The sequence below is a fragment of the Osmia bicornis genome, chromosome 11 (genome assembly GCF_907164935.1).
Source record: "Osmia bicornis bicornis chromosome 11, iOsmBic2.1, whole genome shotgun sequence".
Lineage (NCBI taxonomy): Eukaryota > Metazoa > Arthropoda > Insecta > Hymenoptera > Megachilidae > Osmia > Osmia bicornis.
In genome coordinates this window covers 4260019-4273744 of record NC_060226.1, presented here as the reverse complement: position 1 = coordinate 4273744, position 13726 = coordinate 4260019, and the positions used below count along the sequence as shown (strand labels likewise).

The following is a 13726-nucleotide window of genomic DNA, read 5'->3' as shown; positions in this document are numbered from 1 at the left end:
TGTTAAAATTCTCCCGAGTGCATTCCCTCTAAAAGACTAATTAAGACCGCGACGATTGTACGCGACGAAGAAAAAGGATGCACACTAGATGCAGGATAATGAAAGATCGAGACGGTTGCCTAAGGACACTTATTGCCGGCTCGTAAAAGTTGAACGGGAGTCGCGCTTTTACCGGTCACATTAAATCGTCTTGACCGCGTTTTCGAAGCTCGTAAAGAGGAGCTGACACTCCAACTATTTCCACGGGAAAATAAAATATTACTGCCCCGTGTCCTTTGCTTTCTTTCGTGTCGTTTCGTTAAAGGATCTTCGAGGATTACGAGTCTAGAAAGAACACTTTTATGTCCTTTCCTTTCATGACTACTCGTATTATAAACATACAAATTATCCAATTTCCTCGATCACAGAAAATTCATTGGCGGTTCAAGAAAGCGGAAATTCCAAAAGGGACACACGTCGAGGATTGTTAAACCTTGGATGAAGGATCCTCGAATCGCTTGAAGCTCTTTGAGCAATGAATATGCTCTATGTAATTAATTGGCCAACATCGAACCGAGGCTAGAATCAATCTTGCATATTAAGGAAGTTACAAATGGTCGGTACTCATTTATTCAACGAGTTGAAGTTCGTTTCTTGCTGCTATTTGGATACATTGAAAAATGATCATAATCCTTCATTGCAGAGATCAGCGATATTAATGTTCTAATTTCACTGTTCAACAAGTAGTACTAGCATTTAGTGGCCAGTTTCCGGTTTCGTGGTAACGAATCTGTGGTTTTCATAATAGTCGCTAGTCGGTTAATTAATTACATGTAAGAGGAATATAAATTATCCACAAGAGGGTTGTACAAAGCGTGCATTTCGGCTTCCTACGATCGGTGCTATTGAGATTCGAATTTAATTGAAATATCGCTTGCTAAATGAAGCTTCGCTGATGATCGATTCAATTATGGCAATCTTCATGATTCTCGCTTCTCTTTAAACGCTTCGAAGAAGGAGGAACACCTTGTCGTACTGCACGACGACAAGAGGAATCGCTTGCAAAGGCAGAGGCGACAGTTTTGGACGACGACCAAAAGGGTTCTCGTTCGTCTCGTTGACAATACCGCGAGACGTAATCCGGTACGTGCAGAAATCCGCTTCTCGAATGAACCAGCGAACGGGGATTATTGATTTCAAATGAAATACAAGCCGGGGAAATGGAAGCTTTGTCGCTTGATAACTGCTTTCGCCGCGACTGCATTGTCGACGAACGGGGAATTATTTTTTAGTGAAACGCTTCGATTTCGGCTGACATTGTAAGGAAACGCGAGGTCAGCGCGTTTCGAACCGATTTTGGCAACATGAACAATGGGCAATTGTTGTTTCGCAATATTTTCCAACGAAACAATACCTAACAGCATTGGCATTCATTTTTCTAATTTATTTTCAATTGAAAATTGAGTAACATTCAACGTGGGTTATTCTAGTTCTGAACAATTCAATTCATACGTTACTATAACTGTACAAATTCAAGAATTACTCAGAACTCTGTCTACAGTCTGCAACTTATATTTATGGTGTATACAGCCGGAGCACACACACATTGTGCAGACGGTTATTTTCAACGCTGGTGTTGCTTGTATATCACGTTTGCAGAAGGTTCAGGACCGAGATTAGTTATTGTTTCCTTCGACATTATTGTTTGCCATCGACGTGGCTCGAACGAGCCCGTCATTTGGCTTATTAAACGATCGTAAGTCCCTGAGTGGTTCGATATTAGTTCCGTCATTCCGAGGCGATCGTTTGGTAAACATGACGCGTTATTAATTGTTCTCCTTCTGTTAGAAAAGACGTATTGACTGTATCTTAATTGAAATCTTGTCAATTTTAATTTCATACGAATCTTTTCGCAATCACCAGACTCTGTTAATTCGAAAAAAGATATATTTCGGATAAAAGTATTATAAAACGTGTTTTGTAACAATTGGTAAACGTTTCGTTTTTAACCGGGATACTCGATATCATTTTCAAAGGACAGGTTCTATTGATTGTTAATCGGATTAATAGATAATGCGCTCGAAAATAGATCGCGATTCTGGGATTTTATTATATTAATTAGGTCGTTTACACTGGTCGGTCTCATTATCTTTATTCTAACAGAAACAAGCCCTGTATCTCATCGAAACACAATAACGAGCAATAATCGGGTTACAAATTTATTGCAAAATACCGAAAAGAGGTCGTTGCATAATTTTGACCGATGGAATCAGAATAATTTCAAACAATTTTTATTTTGCAGGGTTCTTTTTTGAATTTGAAAACTCCCGAAAGTAAAAGAATTTTATCAGAAGTGATAAAATTCTTCTAAAAATGAAGATGCTTCTTTTTATATAGTAATGCAATTTCATCGAGATTTCATATTGAAAAAAGAACGTTCAATTTCATCTAGATGGTAGGCAAATATTGGATGAACTTTGTCTGCGGAAATTCGGAATTCACTCGCCGATATTCATATTCCGGATATTTCGAAGGTTTAATTATAAAAATGCAGGTGTGTCGATGATATATCGTGGCCAAGTCGAGATTTAGTTAAAAAATGAAAGAAGAACTAGGAAAATTAAGTGCGAGAATACTTCACGAAGGTTTTAGTCGGGGGGAAAGTTGAACCGCTTCCAGGTAATTATCAACTCGTTAACATGGCCTGCGGCATATTCTTAATGAACTTTTACCTGGTCGTGCGCGATAATTGTAATTTACTTACGAAATGTTGCTTCTTGCATCGGCGATGTTAAATTGAAAATAATTAAACCGGAAACTTGTGCTTTATTTCACTGAAATACAATTTGAAACTAATTATCAAAGGAAGTAACTATTTATTAAAAATTTTATTCTAAGTACTCAGTTTATAAATTATCTAACACTTTGTAAGTGACACTATTTTATTTAATAAAAGTAGACAGTCTATTTATGCTTTTCCTTCAGCCCCAATTCCAATTCCTTTAATCAGCTGATTTGTAATTCAGGTGGAAAAGATAAGATGGGTTATGGGTCATACGTGTCGCGTACGTATCAACGTTTATAAATAAAGACATTTTACGTTCTTCGAGATGCATGCCTTTAAGATTCACAACGTTTCTATGGCGACGGTATGATCTGTAGCTGCGCATGTCGGGTTCGACCGTGGCGTTCGGTTACGCCCTTGGAAATTAGTGGAATACGTCCATTTGGTCATTGTTTGTTCAGCCAGTATTCACGCCACGAAGACGAATCTCGATTGTTTGACACGTTGCTATGAGATATCCTCTAATTACCTACCCTTCTTCGTTAATTTAAGAGGGGACGGTTAAAGGCATTCGCGTTTGCCTCGACAATTAACTCGATTCAATCGTCCTTTGATTAATAATTCGTGTACTAATTAGTGGAATGCAGCTACCAGTGGCTTATACAGTGTTCACGTTTACTTGCTGCTGTTAATTTAACACAGTTTTCTTTCTTTTTACAAAACATTGTTGTCTTCTCATGTATAGACGAGTTAAGTCCTACGCTAAGTGGCATTTATTATTTTTTCTTTTTCAAACTATTTTAATTAAGAGTTTTTGTAATTTTACGAAAGATTACTCTCGTTTAAGAAATCTGTATCAATATCTAATTATAATAATTAGTGTGATTAAATGTTGTAAGAGCCACTGGTAGCTATCACTACGAATTCAATATGATTTATGCAAAGATTAAATTGAAAAATGGAACAATGGCATTTTAAATAATTGCAATTATGGTGTCCGACTATACACGGTCATTTCCACTGTCACATTCAACGCTGTTAATGCATACAGCTTAAATAGAGAGAGAAAACAAAACGCAAGTAGAATAGGTCCGCGCTTAGTCAGACACAGTTGTAATCAATATGACAGAAATCGTATACCCTTGTGGTTACTGATTGCCGAATTATCTCGAATGAAGATCATCAGATAAAAATAACTGGTTTCATATATAATCTCTTAAAAATGGTAACAAATGAATGTGAAATATTTTATTCAATTTCAGAATAAAAATGTATATCTGTCACTCTGAAAGGGTTATTTTTCAAATGACTGTCTCGTTGCGGGAGGATTCAACGAGGGTAGGAAAATAAGTGTGCAGAACATGACATATTTAGATCATTTTTTTTTTTGCGTCGAGCTGTTACAGGCAATCGCGTGAAATATGATTCCCAGGGAAAATGCTATGAATAGTTTTGTCGCGGAAACGCAATGCCATGGAAACTTTAAATGATGGAGGACGTCGAATCCGGAATTTTGCGATCGAAGATTTATGTCTCGTGTTCGAATTGTAAATTGAGGTTCATCGAACACCGTTATTGTTAAATATTTATCGTTCCCTTTACACTGGTAGCGTCATATTTTCCACTGTTGTAACCTTATTGAATCCCTAGCAAATGGAATGAGAATAATTTTCCGACATCGTGAGATCATTGTATCGCGTTTTATCATGTAAATTAAAATTCAAATTACAATTCAACGATCCATTCTCCCTCGTGTAGACGTAATTAACGTTAAGTACTATATTACGGTAAATGTTTAAATAGAGAATATTGCATTATGCGATTAATTAGAATATCGAAGATGATACGTATTTTTATCATGGCGTGGATCGGTTAATCTTGTTACACTGAAATAATTTCCCGCGGGGCTTCGATTCGAATCAAGGATCGTATTTTATCATCTTGTGTCAGCTCGAGCTTCAGGAACATGTTAATCCTGATATAAAAAGATCTTCTTGAACCAGAAAATTGTACCGAGTGCTGGGGAAAACTAATGATTGATCGTGATGAGATTACTATCTTAAATATGCCAGTTTTATTTTTATCCCCTCTATCGAATACTAATTAAAATTTAAAAATCAGGAATTTATTATTAATTTTCTATCACGCATGACAAGGATTTCATGGAACGTGTAAAGAAAAACGTCAAAGTGTTAGGAAAAAAAGCGGAAACACTTGAAAAGTTATTTCGCGGAAAGGAAATCGTAGCGATTCGATCTTCGTTCGGATATTACAATGCAGGGAGCAATTGCTTGCGACATCAAAGGGGCTGCTACGAAAGAGAAGTATGCAAATAAAAAACATGCACAGCCCCTTGCTGCCTTTTTCCCGGCATAGGGGAGAGAGAAAAAAAAGCCGCCAGCTTATTTTCTTTGACATCGTGCCTCGGAGAGAATGCACGCACGCTGTGGGGTTATTGCATGAGATGAATGAGGAACTTCCAGTGGAAACTTGGTTGCACGAAAACTGGAAGAGTGGCTGCGTGTATGTCGAACGAAATAATAGCCTGGCATTTGAAAGGAATACCTTCCAGGATTGCTTTTGCAGAATTTATGGATGTACATTAGGGAGTTCCTTCATCTGACGAAAATTACATCCCCGTTTTTATGAGAGTTCTATGTTGCAAAGGATATATTAGAGGTGCGCGATATACAAATAAAAATGTTACGTGAATTTTAGAAATCGGCAAGAAATTTGTTAGCAGAAAATAATCAGTTCGATCGGTCATTCGAGGAGAGCAGAGAAAATTTCCTACCGGGGGATAAAAAGCATTTGCAGAAAGCTGGAGCCGGCAACGTTTTCTCCTCGAATCTACACGAGGATTCGCCAGCTGAAAATTTATCGCCGCAAAAAGCTTTATCGCCGAGCTGGCTTAATCCTCTCCGATGACTGGCACACCGGAAAACACTCTGGCCTCGCGTACACGATAAGAAAGCGCTTCCGGCCGGTTCCCTCAAGGACCATTTCCACGTTTGTCCAACCACTGAGACGAAGAAACGTTCCTAGAGGAGTTTGGAACCTATGGAAGAGAACCTTTGTAACTCGACAACGAAGACCTATGGAGTGTATAGAAGTAGTTTTCTTTTTTATCTAGTTAACCCATTTAATCCATTTTCAAATAACATCATTAACAAAATAATTATCAATGATTACACAGTGATACGGCTGAAATATCGTCATCGGTAATCTACACTAATGCATAATTCAGGGAAGATTAAATTGTGTTAAATTTACAGATATAGTAGGAAGTTTAGAGGTTTAGAGAATTCTATTTCGTGTTGTGTCATTGAATTGGGGAACGTTCCGGATAATTAGTAGATGAAGTTCTAATTTGTATCCAAGCTTCATGATAACCGTGATAGATGGAATAAATTGATTTATGTTACAACTGGTCTTTATTTGTTTACGTTTATGAACGGTGGATACCGTGTGCGACTGAAAATTATAATTAATTTCAATTGAGCAGCTTAACTAGTCAAATTGAGTGGATTTCATTTGTGATTTTAATTGCACGCATTCGGAAATTTAGCAAATTCGTGTACATTGGTCTGCTTCGTTGGCTAGTAATTAATTAATTTAATCCATTAGTTGTTGACGGACATATTGTTCCACGTGGGAATAGTTGATTTATTTAAAAATTCTTTGGATTTGAGTGAAATCTAAATAATAAATATTTTATAAAACAATAAATTATTAAATGTCTAAAATTGTTTCCTGATTTCCTCTGAAAACAAAGCTTCTGTATTCTTTATTTCAGACATTCGTCTTTATAATCGGTTCCCGATGCGAGATGACGTTATGGAAACCAGACTTTAAATTACGAGAGGTTCGATTGGAAATTACATCGGACCAGAAAGCAATCCAAACGTTTTCTGAATTTCTTGAACGGGAATATATGCTCGCCATGGGAGACCGCCCAGTCTCGTTTTGCCGTCTCAGCTCTTCGATAGACGTACGATACACCCGGTATCCAAAATCGTAAATTGTGGACCACCCTTCGAGCCCTTCCAGGTCAGCACCGTTTAAATTGCAAAACAGAACGCCAAGTAATCGCAATGAAACACGGACACTGCGAAATCTGTTTCAAAAGCCAGGGAAAATGTGAAAAAAGCGAATGGAAATTGGAACAGCTAAAAAAGATACGATTCTAGCGTTTTTTACTTTTGTTTTTCATCGAATTCCTTTTTCACGTCAGTATTGTGCTCTTTGAGATAAAACTGTGTCTCAAAACACTTCTTTGTACATTTCAAAATTTCTATAATCGAACATTTTAATCATAGAAATTACAAACTAGATATTTAGAAATATAGGTGACAGAATATTCTACACTCTGAAATTAATATAACTAATCTTAATTAAAAAGTTTGATCAAATTTTCGAAACATTTCATGAAACTACAGAAATTCTATTACGTTTCTAATCCAACCCCCAATGAATTGAAGCGTGATTATTATTTTTTCCATTTCTTATTTCAAACTGAAGATAGAAAAATAAAAAGAAGGGAAAAAGGAATTGTGCAATCTACACTTCAGACTACAATTTCAACAGTTTCATCGGTACGATCCATTTCGAAGCAAGGATTATCCTCTCGTATTCGCTTCTACTCTTTTTCCCCACGATACTCAGTATTGCGTTACGCGACAAAGAAGGGAAAAGAAAGAAAATAGGAGGGAAACCAACAGAGCTTTCTCATTTCGATTTCACGTCAGACACGTCAGTTACTGTGGTCGATACAAGCTCCGACTTTTCGCCAGGCTTCTCGTTCGATGGTCTACCCTTATAGACTTTGTACGTTATGCAAGGATTAGGATCGCCGGATGCCGGTGTCTTCGTTGTAGTGGCGTGATAAAAATGGGTCAGAGTGCTTTTACCTCCGGCTTCTGATACGGATTAAAGAACGGAGCCGATGCGACGACGTCTTATCTTCGACCTTTCTAGCGAAACTCTATCGAACGAAAATTCAGCATCACCCTAACGAGTGCTCGAGATTATTCTTTTACTATCAACCTTAATTAGGTGAAAATTTACGAGACATTCGTGCAATGCCAGTGTTAATTAAATTCACTCGTAAGGTTTAGTTATTTTATAGAGAACAGGCATGATACAGAAATGAAAACCACACTGTGAAAATATAATTTTAATTTTGAAGTTTCACGTTAAAATACGGATCCTCGGGCTCTGTTGTACTGAATAATTTAAGGGAACACCTTTTTTGAATTTATCGCTTCGACGAAATGAGATTCGTAACGCTGCCATTAATTCATAAGGCTGATATTGTTCCTCGAAATTAATGTCGCTTTTATTCGTATAATTTTCGACCGGTTACAATGCCTCGAAATGATCGTAATTAACCGTAGAGTATTACGAGTTCGGCTACGAACATTAAGAGGAAACCCCGTTAACACGTAGAATTGTCAACGTAAATCATTGATGTTTTATCTCAAGGTGTCAACTGAAATTTGTACTCTTAGCAGCAAGAAGCAGCGACAAGAAAAGAATTGTTGCCCTGGTAGAAGTTAGCCGACGGGGTTGAAAAATCGTGGAACCGGGTAGAAATTAATAGAAAACCGTCTAGCTTGGCAACTCGTGCGATCCTGGCGCCAGAAGGAGATCGGAGAGATACACGCCAACGAGCATGAACTAGTTACTTAAATCTACCTCCACCCTGTTTGTCATTGGCAAAGATCCAACGATACGTACCGCATGTGGCTGCCACCAATCTACCGCGGTTATCTCAGGAATTCCGTATAATAATACGTGTTACCCGAACTTTCTGCCTGGGAAATCGAATTTCCTTTGATTCACTTCAGCCAGACACAGCGAACGGGTTGAAACAATTTCTCACCGATCGATCTTTCGACTAATGCTGATTCCTCTTCTCCTCATCTTCAACTTCTTCGTAGCAAGAAGTGTCAATATAAACGGTACAAAAAATGAAAGTTACGAAGAATGTTACAACGGTGAGATATTAATCTTCGTTTCGTCAAACATTGTCACCGTGTTAATTGGCGAGCCCCTTCTCTCAGATTACTCTGCAGCAATTAGCTAGTTTCTCCTTGGGGGATCTTCTTCACGCTTGCAGTTCGTTTGTCTGCCTTTCAGCCTCTGTTTTTCAACGTTTGTCAAAGTCGAGATACGAGTAGGGATTTTAGTGGCCCTCTCGCATCTGGGACAATGTCAAATAATTATTAAGCTACCTTAATGACAGTGTGAGTTTTTAAGCGAGATGATCCTTACGATAGGTGTGAAAGCATTTTTCGGAGAGAAAAACAGAGGGTTTCTTCGTTGGGTCACTGTGTGGAACGACATTCTAATCTACTTCATCTTGAAAGGTTTCTTTCATAACTGACAAGCTTCAGTTTGTAATAACATTAGTCACCTGTCGTAATTATGAGGGTGTTAAACGAATTAGAGAGCCAACAGTCTTTGTGTTACCAGAATGGCGGAATTAAGAGATGCCGACTCCTAAGATATTCGAATATTTGCATATACAAAATGATCGAATCGTTTCTCGTGAAAATTAAAATCGAAGATGTTTGTTAGACGTATATTAGACAAGGGTGGAATTGATTCTCCCGATGGCTCCTGAAACCTGTTAATTCTACTCTGACATGGCGCACGTGGAAGACCGATATTATCGTAGCATTTGAATATCGACATCGCCGTCCCGTATCACAAGTATTGGCTTATCTGGCAGAACGTAATATCGGGAACAATTGCATCGAATTCCGGTATTTAATTATACAACAGCTTCGTGCCAATGAAACTGCACCAACAACAGATTCCACCAAAGTATTGTGCGACGCGAGCAACCCTTCGGTTCACCCTTTGTACAACACGCGACGTATCGTAAATTAAAATTTCCCGTTGCTAAATGAAACGTCAACCTTATATAATCACCATACGAAACTCGTAACACGACCGTTAATTTTATAAAATTCCATAAACGATAAAATATTGCAAAATTCTAGAAATTTTAATGTTGTGAACATTACTCGATACTTCACTTTGTATAATTATTAACTTACTTTTAATACTTTGAACAAAAGAAAACAAGTATCATAAAAATTCGACAATCGTTGTCTCCTGTTTACTTTTAGTTTTCCCTGTTTATACCCAGACGAAATCTGTGAGTGACATTGTAAAAAAGAGGGAAAAACTGGAGCCGAGTGAAACAGGACGCGGTAGAAATTCCGATACAGTGGAATCTTTCCAGCAAGAAAGATGATACATGGCGTTTTCTTTCCTCGACTTAATCGGTAAGGGTGTATCGTTGAAATTCAGATGCATCTATGATGGCCACTCGAAAATAGTTTTGTACCGCACAGAACGAACATTTCAGTCGTTAAACAGATTGCCGTACACTGTTTTGCAATGTAAATCGAAGCGCAGAGAATTAGGACCATTGTGTTCAACGCGATATGGAAATTTCATAATTGCGTACTGATAAAAATTTAGTCATGGTTTTGCTTCATGGCTCTCTATAGGGTGTTCCCAAATTTCTTTTTCTTTTATTCTGTACAGTATCGAGTAAAGTAGATTTACGATTAATAAATTTATCTTTTGTTTTCAAGTATATAAATATAAAAGACGAAGAATATTGTTCCAATTTTCCTTAGTTTCTCTAGGAAACACAAAGGAGCGACGATCCCCAAAGCAATGCATAAAGAATGAAGCTCGATAATATCGGCAAGTTGTCGATTTTCGGAATTTCCTTCTCAGAATATACTCCGTCGTCCCTCCCAATATTTGCAATTCGATTCGTTCAGTATATAACAGCGTAGCAGCGAGAATTTTCGAATCCTTCGAAAAGCCACGCGTTGCCAACCACCGAATCTGATAACCGAGAGCAGGCGTAAGTATCTCGACACGTTACACATACAAGATATTTTATCGGGGTTCTAGTTACGGTAACAGCACATTCTTCTTTACTGACACACTTTCTACATTGTGTTTCTTGACATTTTATCCTATCATTGTTCCAGATTCGATCCATCTCTCGAGTCTGAATTCATTAATCCTTTTTCTTTTTTATCAAACGCCGATGCAAATCATAACTAAAAATCGAACCAATTAATTAAATTAATAGCGTGAGGAGCAAATTCTGTCGTTACTTAGAAACATGACACGTGATTGATTAGCCTATCGGAAACAAATTGAAAGATTATTTTAAGAAAGACACCCTGTATAAGGGTTGCACGTCGATCATGCTTCCCCGATATGTACGATTTGGCCCAGAATCCCGTCAGAACGTTCACGGTTTGAAAGAAAGGGAGCAATCGAATGCATCCTCTGGCCTTCTTTCCGGCAAGCACAGTCGACAGTCTGGAATATTTCCCCAAGCCCCGATATACAGGGTGCTTAACGATACAACAGAAAAAAGGCTAATATTCTTTGTTAAAAAGCGAAATAAAAATATAGAACACAATTTTCCCATACGTGGCTCTGTTTTGGAGAAAATCAACTTTGAATGTACCCTCGAAATTCGAGCCCTTACATTTTTTTATCACAAATAAAATTTTAATCTTTCTGATCGCATCACCCTGTATACGAATATTGTTAATGTATTCGCTGCTTTCTTGGCACGATCTCAGAGAGAAGATTGCAATGGTCAACAACGTAATTTAGTCGTCAACCAAGGCGTTCCTTTGCTCACGCTAGATTTAACTAACCCGATGGGGAATGGGGTGATTAGGGGATGAATGGGCAGAGAGAAAACGGCTTCGTTAAGGTTCCTTTCGAGTGCTCGCTAAAGGGTACGTTTGAGCGGTACGAAAAGACGACTCAGGGGGGGAATAAACAGGGCAATAATTTCAGACGACCGATTCGAGGGACGTTTGGAAGCTGAATTATTCGTTTTCCGGTAGTTTGCAAACAAAATCAAGCGAGATAGTAAGAAACAAAATGTTCGGTGAAGATTGACCGAAACAGGAGGCGTTCGATCGTGAAATGATCGTTGGATGTAAGTTTTATCGGTTGTGAAAAGCAAAACGTCAAGTAAGAATAATGTTCAGCCAAGTGAAACGCTTAATTGATAATTTATAAACGATACTGTTTAATTCACGGTGTAATAGAAACTCTGTAGCTAAGTAAGAAAATGTCAACTCTAGAATAACGTCAGAAAATGAAACAATTTTCTCACCAGATGATGACGCGTGACATTTAATTACGATTCCAAGTTATAGCTTAATAGTAATTTTATTCTGTTCTCCATTCGCTTGTTGGCTGGTTAATCGAACGAGACGCGAACACCTTTGAATTAACACGGAAATTACGGGTCGTAGAGGAAAATGAAAGGACAAAGGTACCATTGTTGTCATCGACAAAAGGTATAAAGCAAGATACCTTGGTAAAACCAACGATACTTCTGTTTAAGTCTACTTTTCTACAAAAGTATACTGTCGTTCCGTGTTAATTGCAAACTTAAAAGGGGGAAGTTTCCTTTTTTCCCTAAAAAGGTAAAACTAACTTTGAAGCGTACTTTATAAACATTTGCAAAGTCATTAGCTTATTCCGCGTGCCTCGCAGTTATTACCTTTGCCAAAGACTCGGTCGTTTTGTTTGCAGGGTTTATAACGTTGTTTGTTGGTCATTCTGAAATGTTTTGCGGAGAGTTAACCACTCGAATGCAATTAAAAGATTCAATATTTTGTTCCAGGGCGTGTTGGGAAAAGTGTAACGACTGCTACATTTTTCATGCACTCGGCTGTTAAACGGTAGATAAACATTTATATTCTATTAGAAAGGATCAGCTAACTCTAATTCGTTCATAAAATCTCAATTAGTGCAGAGCTATTGAAATTCTATTTTTTAGAACAACTCTATCTATCTAACGTGTCAGGTCGTTCTATAAACTATGATGTTTCTAATTTTGTTTACGTTGTAACCATTTAATGTGTCTCCAATGTAGGTCATTTTGTAATTAGTTCAATTTAAATTCAGTGTTCGCACAATCCTAGAGTGTTTTGTGCTTCCGACGAATTGTTGAAACGAACTTCCACGAAACTCATTTATGAATTTACATAAAAAAACAGAATCGCTGCAACGATCAATTGGTCCCAGTTTACTACGTGATCTACATTCGAATCTTATCGATCGCTATCGATGTACTCGTAATTAGCCAAGGATCGATTCGAATAGAATCGAATTTGCTTAATGGCGGGATCGTACATAAACAGGGGTGGTTTCCGTTTCGTAACGTAGGGAGAAATGGGTGTTTAAGCCGTCGTTCGCTGCAGGCTGTATGCTAATGCTCTTGGCTGTTGTGCTTTCTATGATAATTTTACGCGAGGAGGGCACATTAAGGTGGATAAAAGTAAACGGTCTAGGAATTTCGCGGAGTTCTTTCGCTTGATTGTCTTTGGTTTCTTTTAAAAGAATTAATGCTGTGGATTTGAGATACGAATCTCAGAAAATGATATTCTACTAAGGGAGAGGGTTGTTCAACTCACCTTGGTGTAGACACCGGCGCTGGACAGTTCGTTCTCGATGACCATCACGATGATACCGAACATGCCCATTACGAGCGCGTAGTCACTGATACGTTTCCTCTTCTCGAACAGGGCCTTCCGTCTGCCCAGCCGGTAGCCGACGTTCGGTTTGTGTTTCGAGCCCGGCCCTATGCTGCCCGAATGGCCCTTCACTTGGCCACCGCCGGCAAGCAGGCGGTCGTCCATGTACCGTGGGTATTCGGAATGGACGCCAACGAGGGCGATTCCGGCGTCCTCACCGGTTCCGGTAGCAGCCGCGCTACCGCAACCAGCACCCCCGCCACCGCCCCCGGCGATCACCACACCACCCCCACCGGCCACGCCGCCGCTGTTCTTCATCGCCCCCGGGATCGAGAGTGTCGACACTGGCTTCCGCAGCTGCAACAACAAATAACACCTTTAGCAATTCCACTCGAGTTTGCAGGACCTTTTT

General features: G+C 38.6%; 1 protein-coding gene across 7 annotated transcripts in view; it reads right to left on the bottom strand.

Annotated features, from left to right (window-relative positions):
* Positions 1 to 13726, bottom strand: part of LOC114878955 (small conductance calcium-activated potassium channel protein) — a 129197-nt gene that overhangs the window by 27819 nt on the left and 87652 nt on the right. For all 7 annotated transcript variants that reach the window (XM_046287719.1, XM_029193349.2, XM_046287722.1 and 4 more), the window contains one exon: positions 13255 to 13671. In XM_046287719.1, the coding sequence (XP_046143675.1) occupies positions 13255 to 13671 (417 nt within the window). The remainder of the gene's footprint in view (positions 1 to 13254; positions 13672 to 13726) is intronic.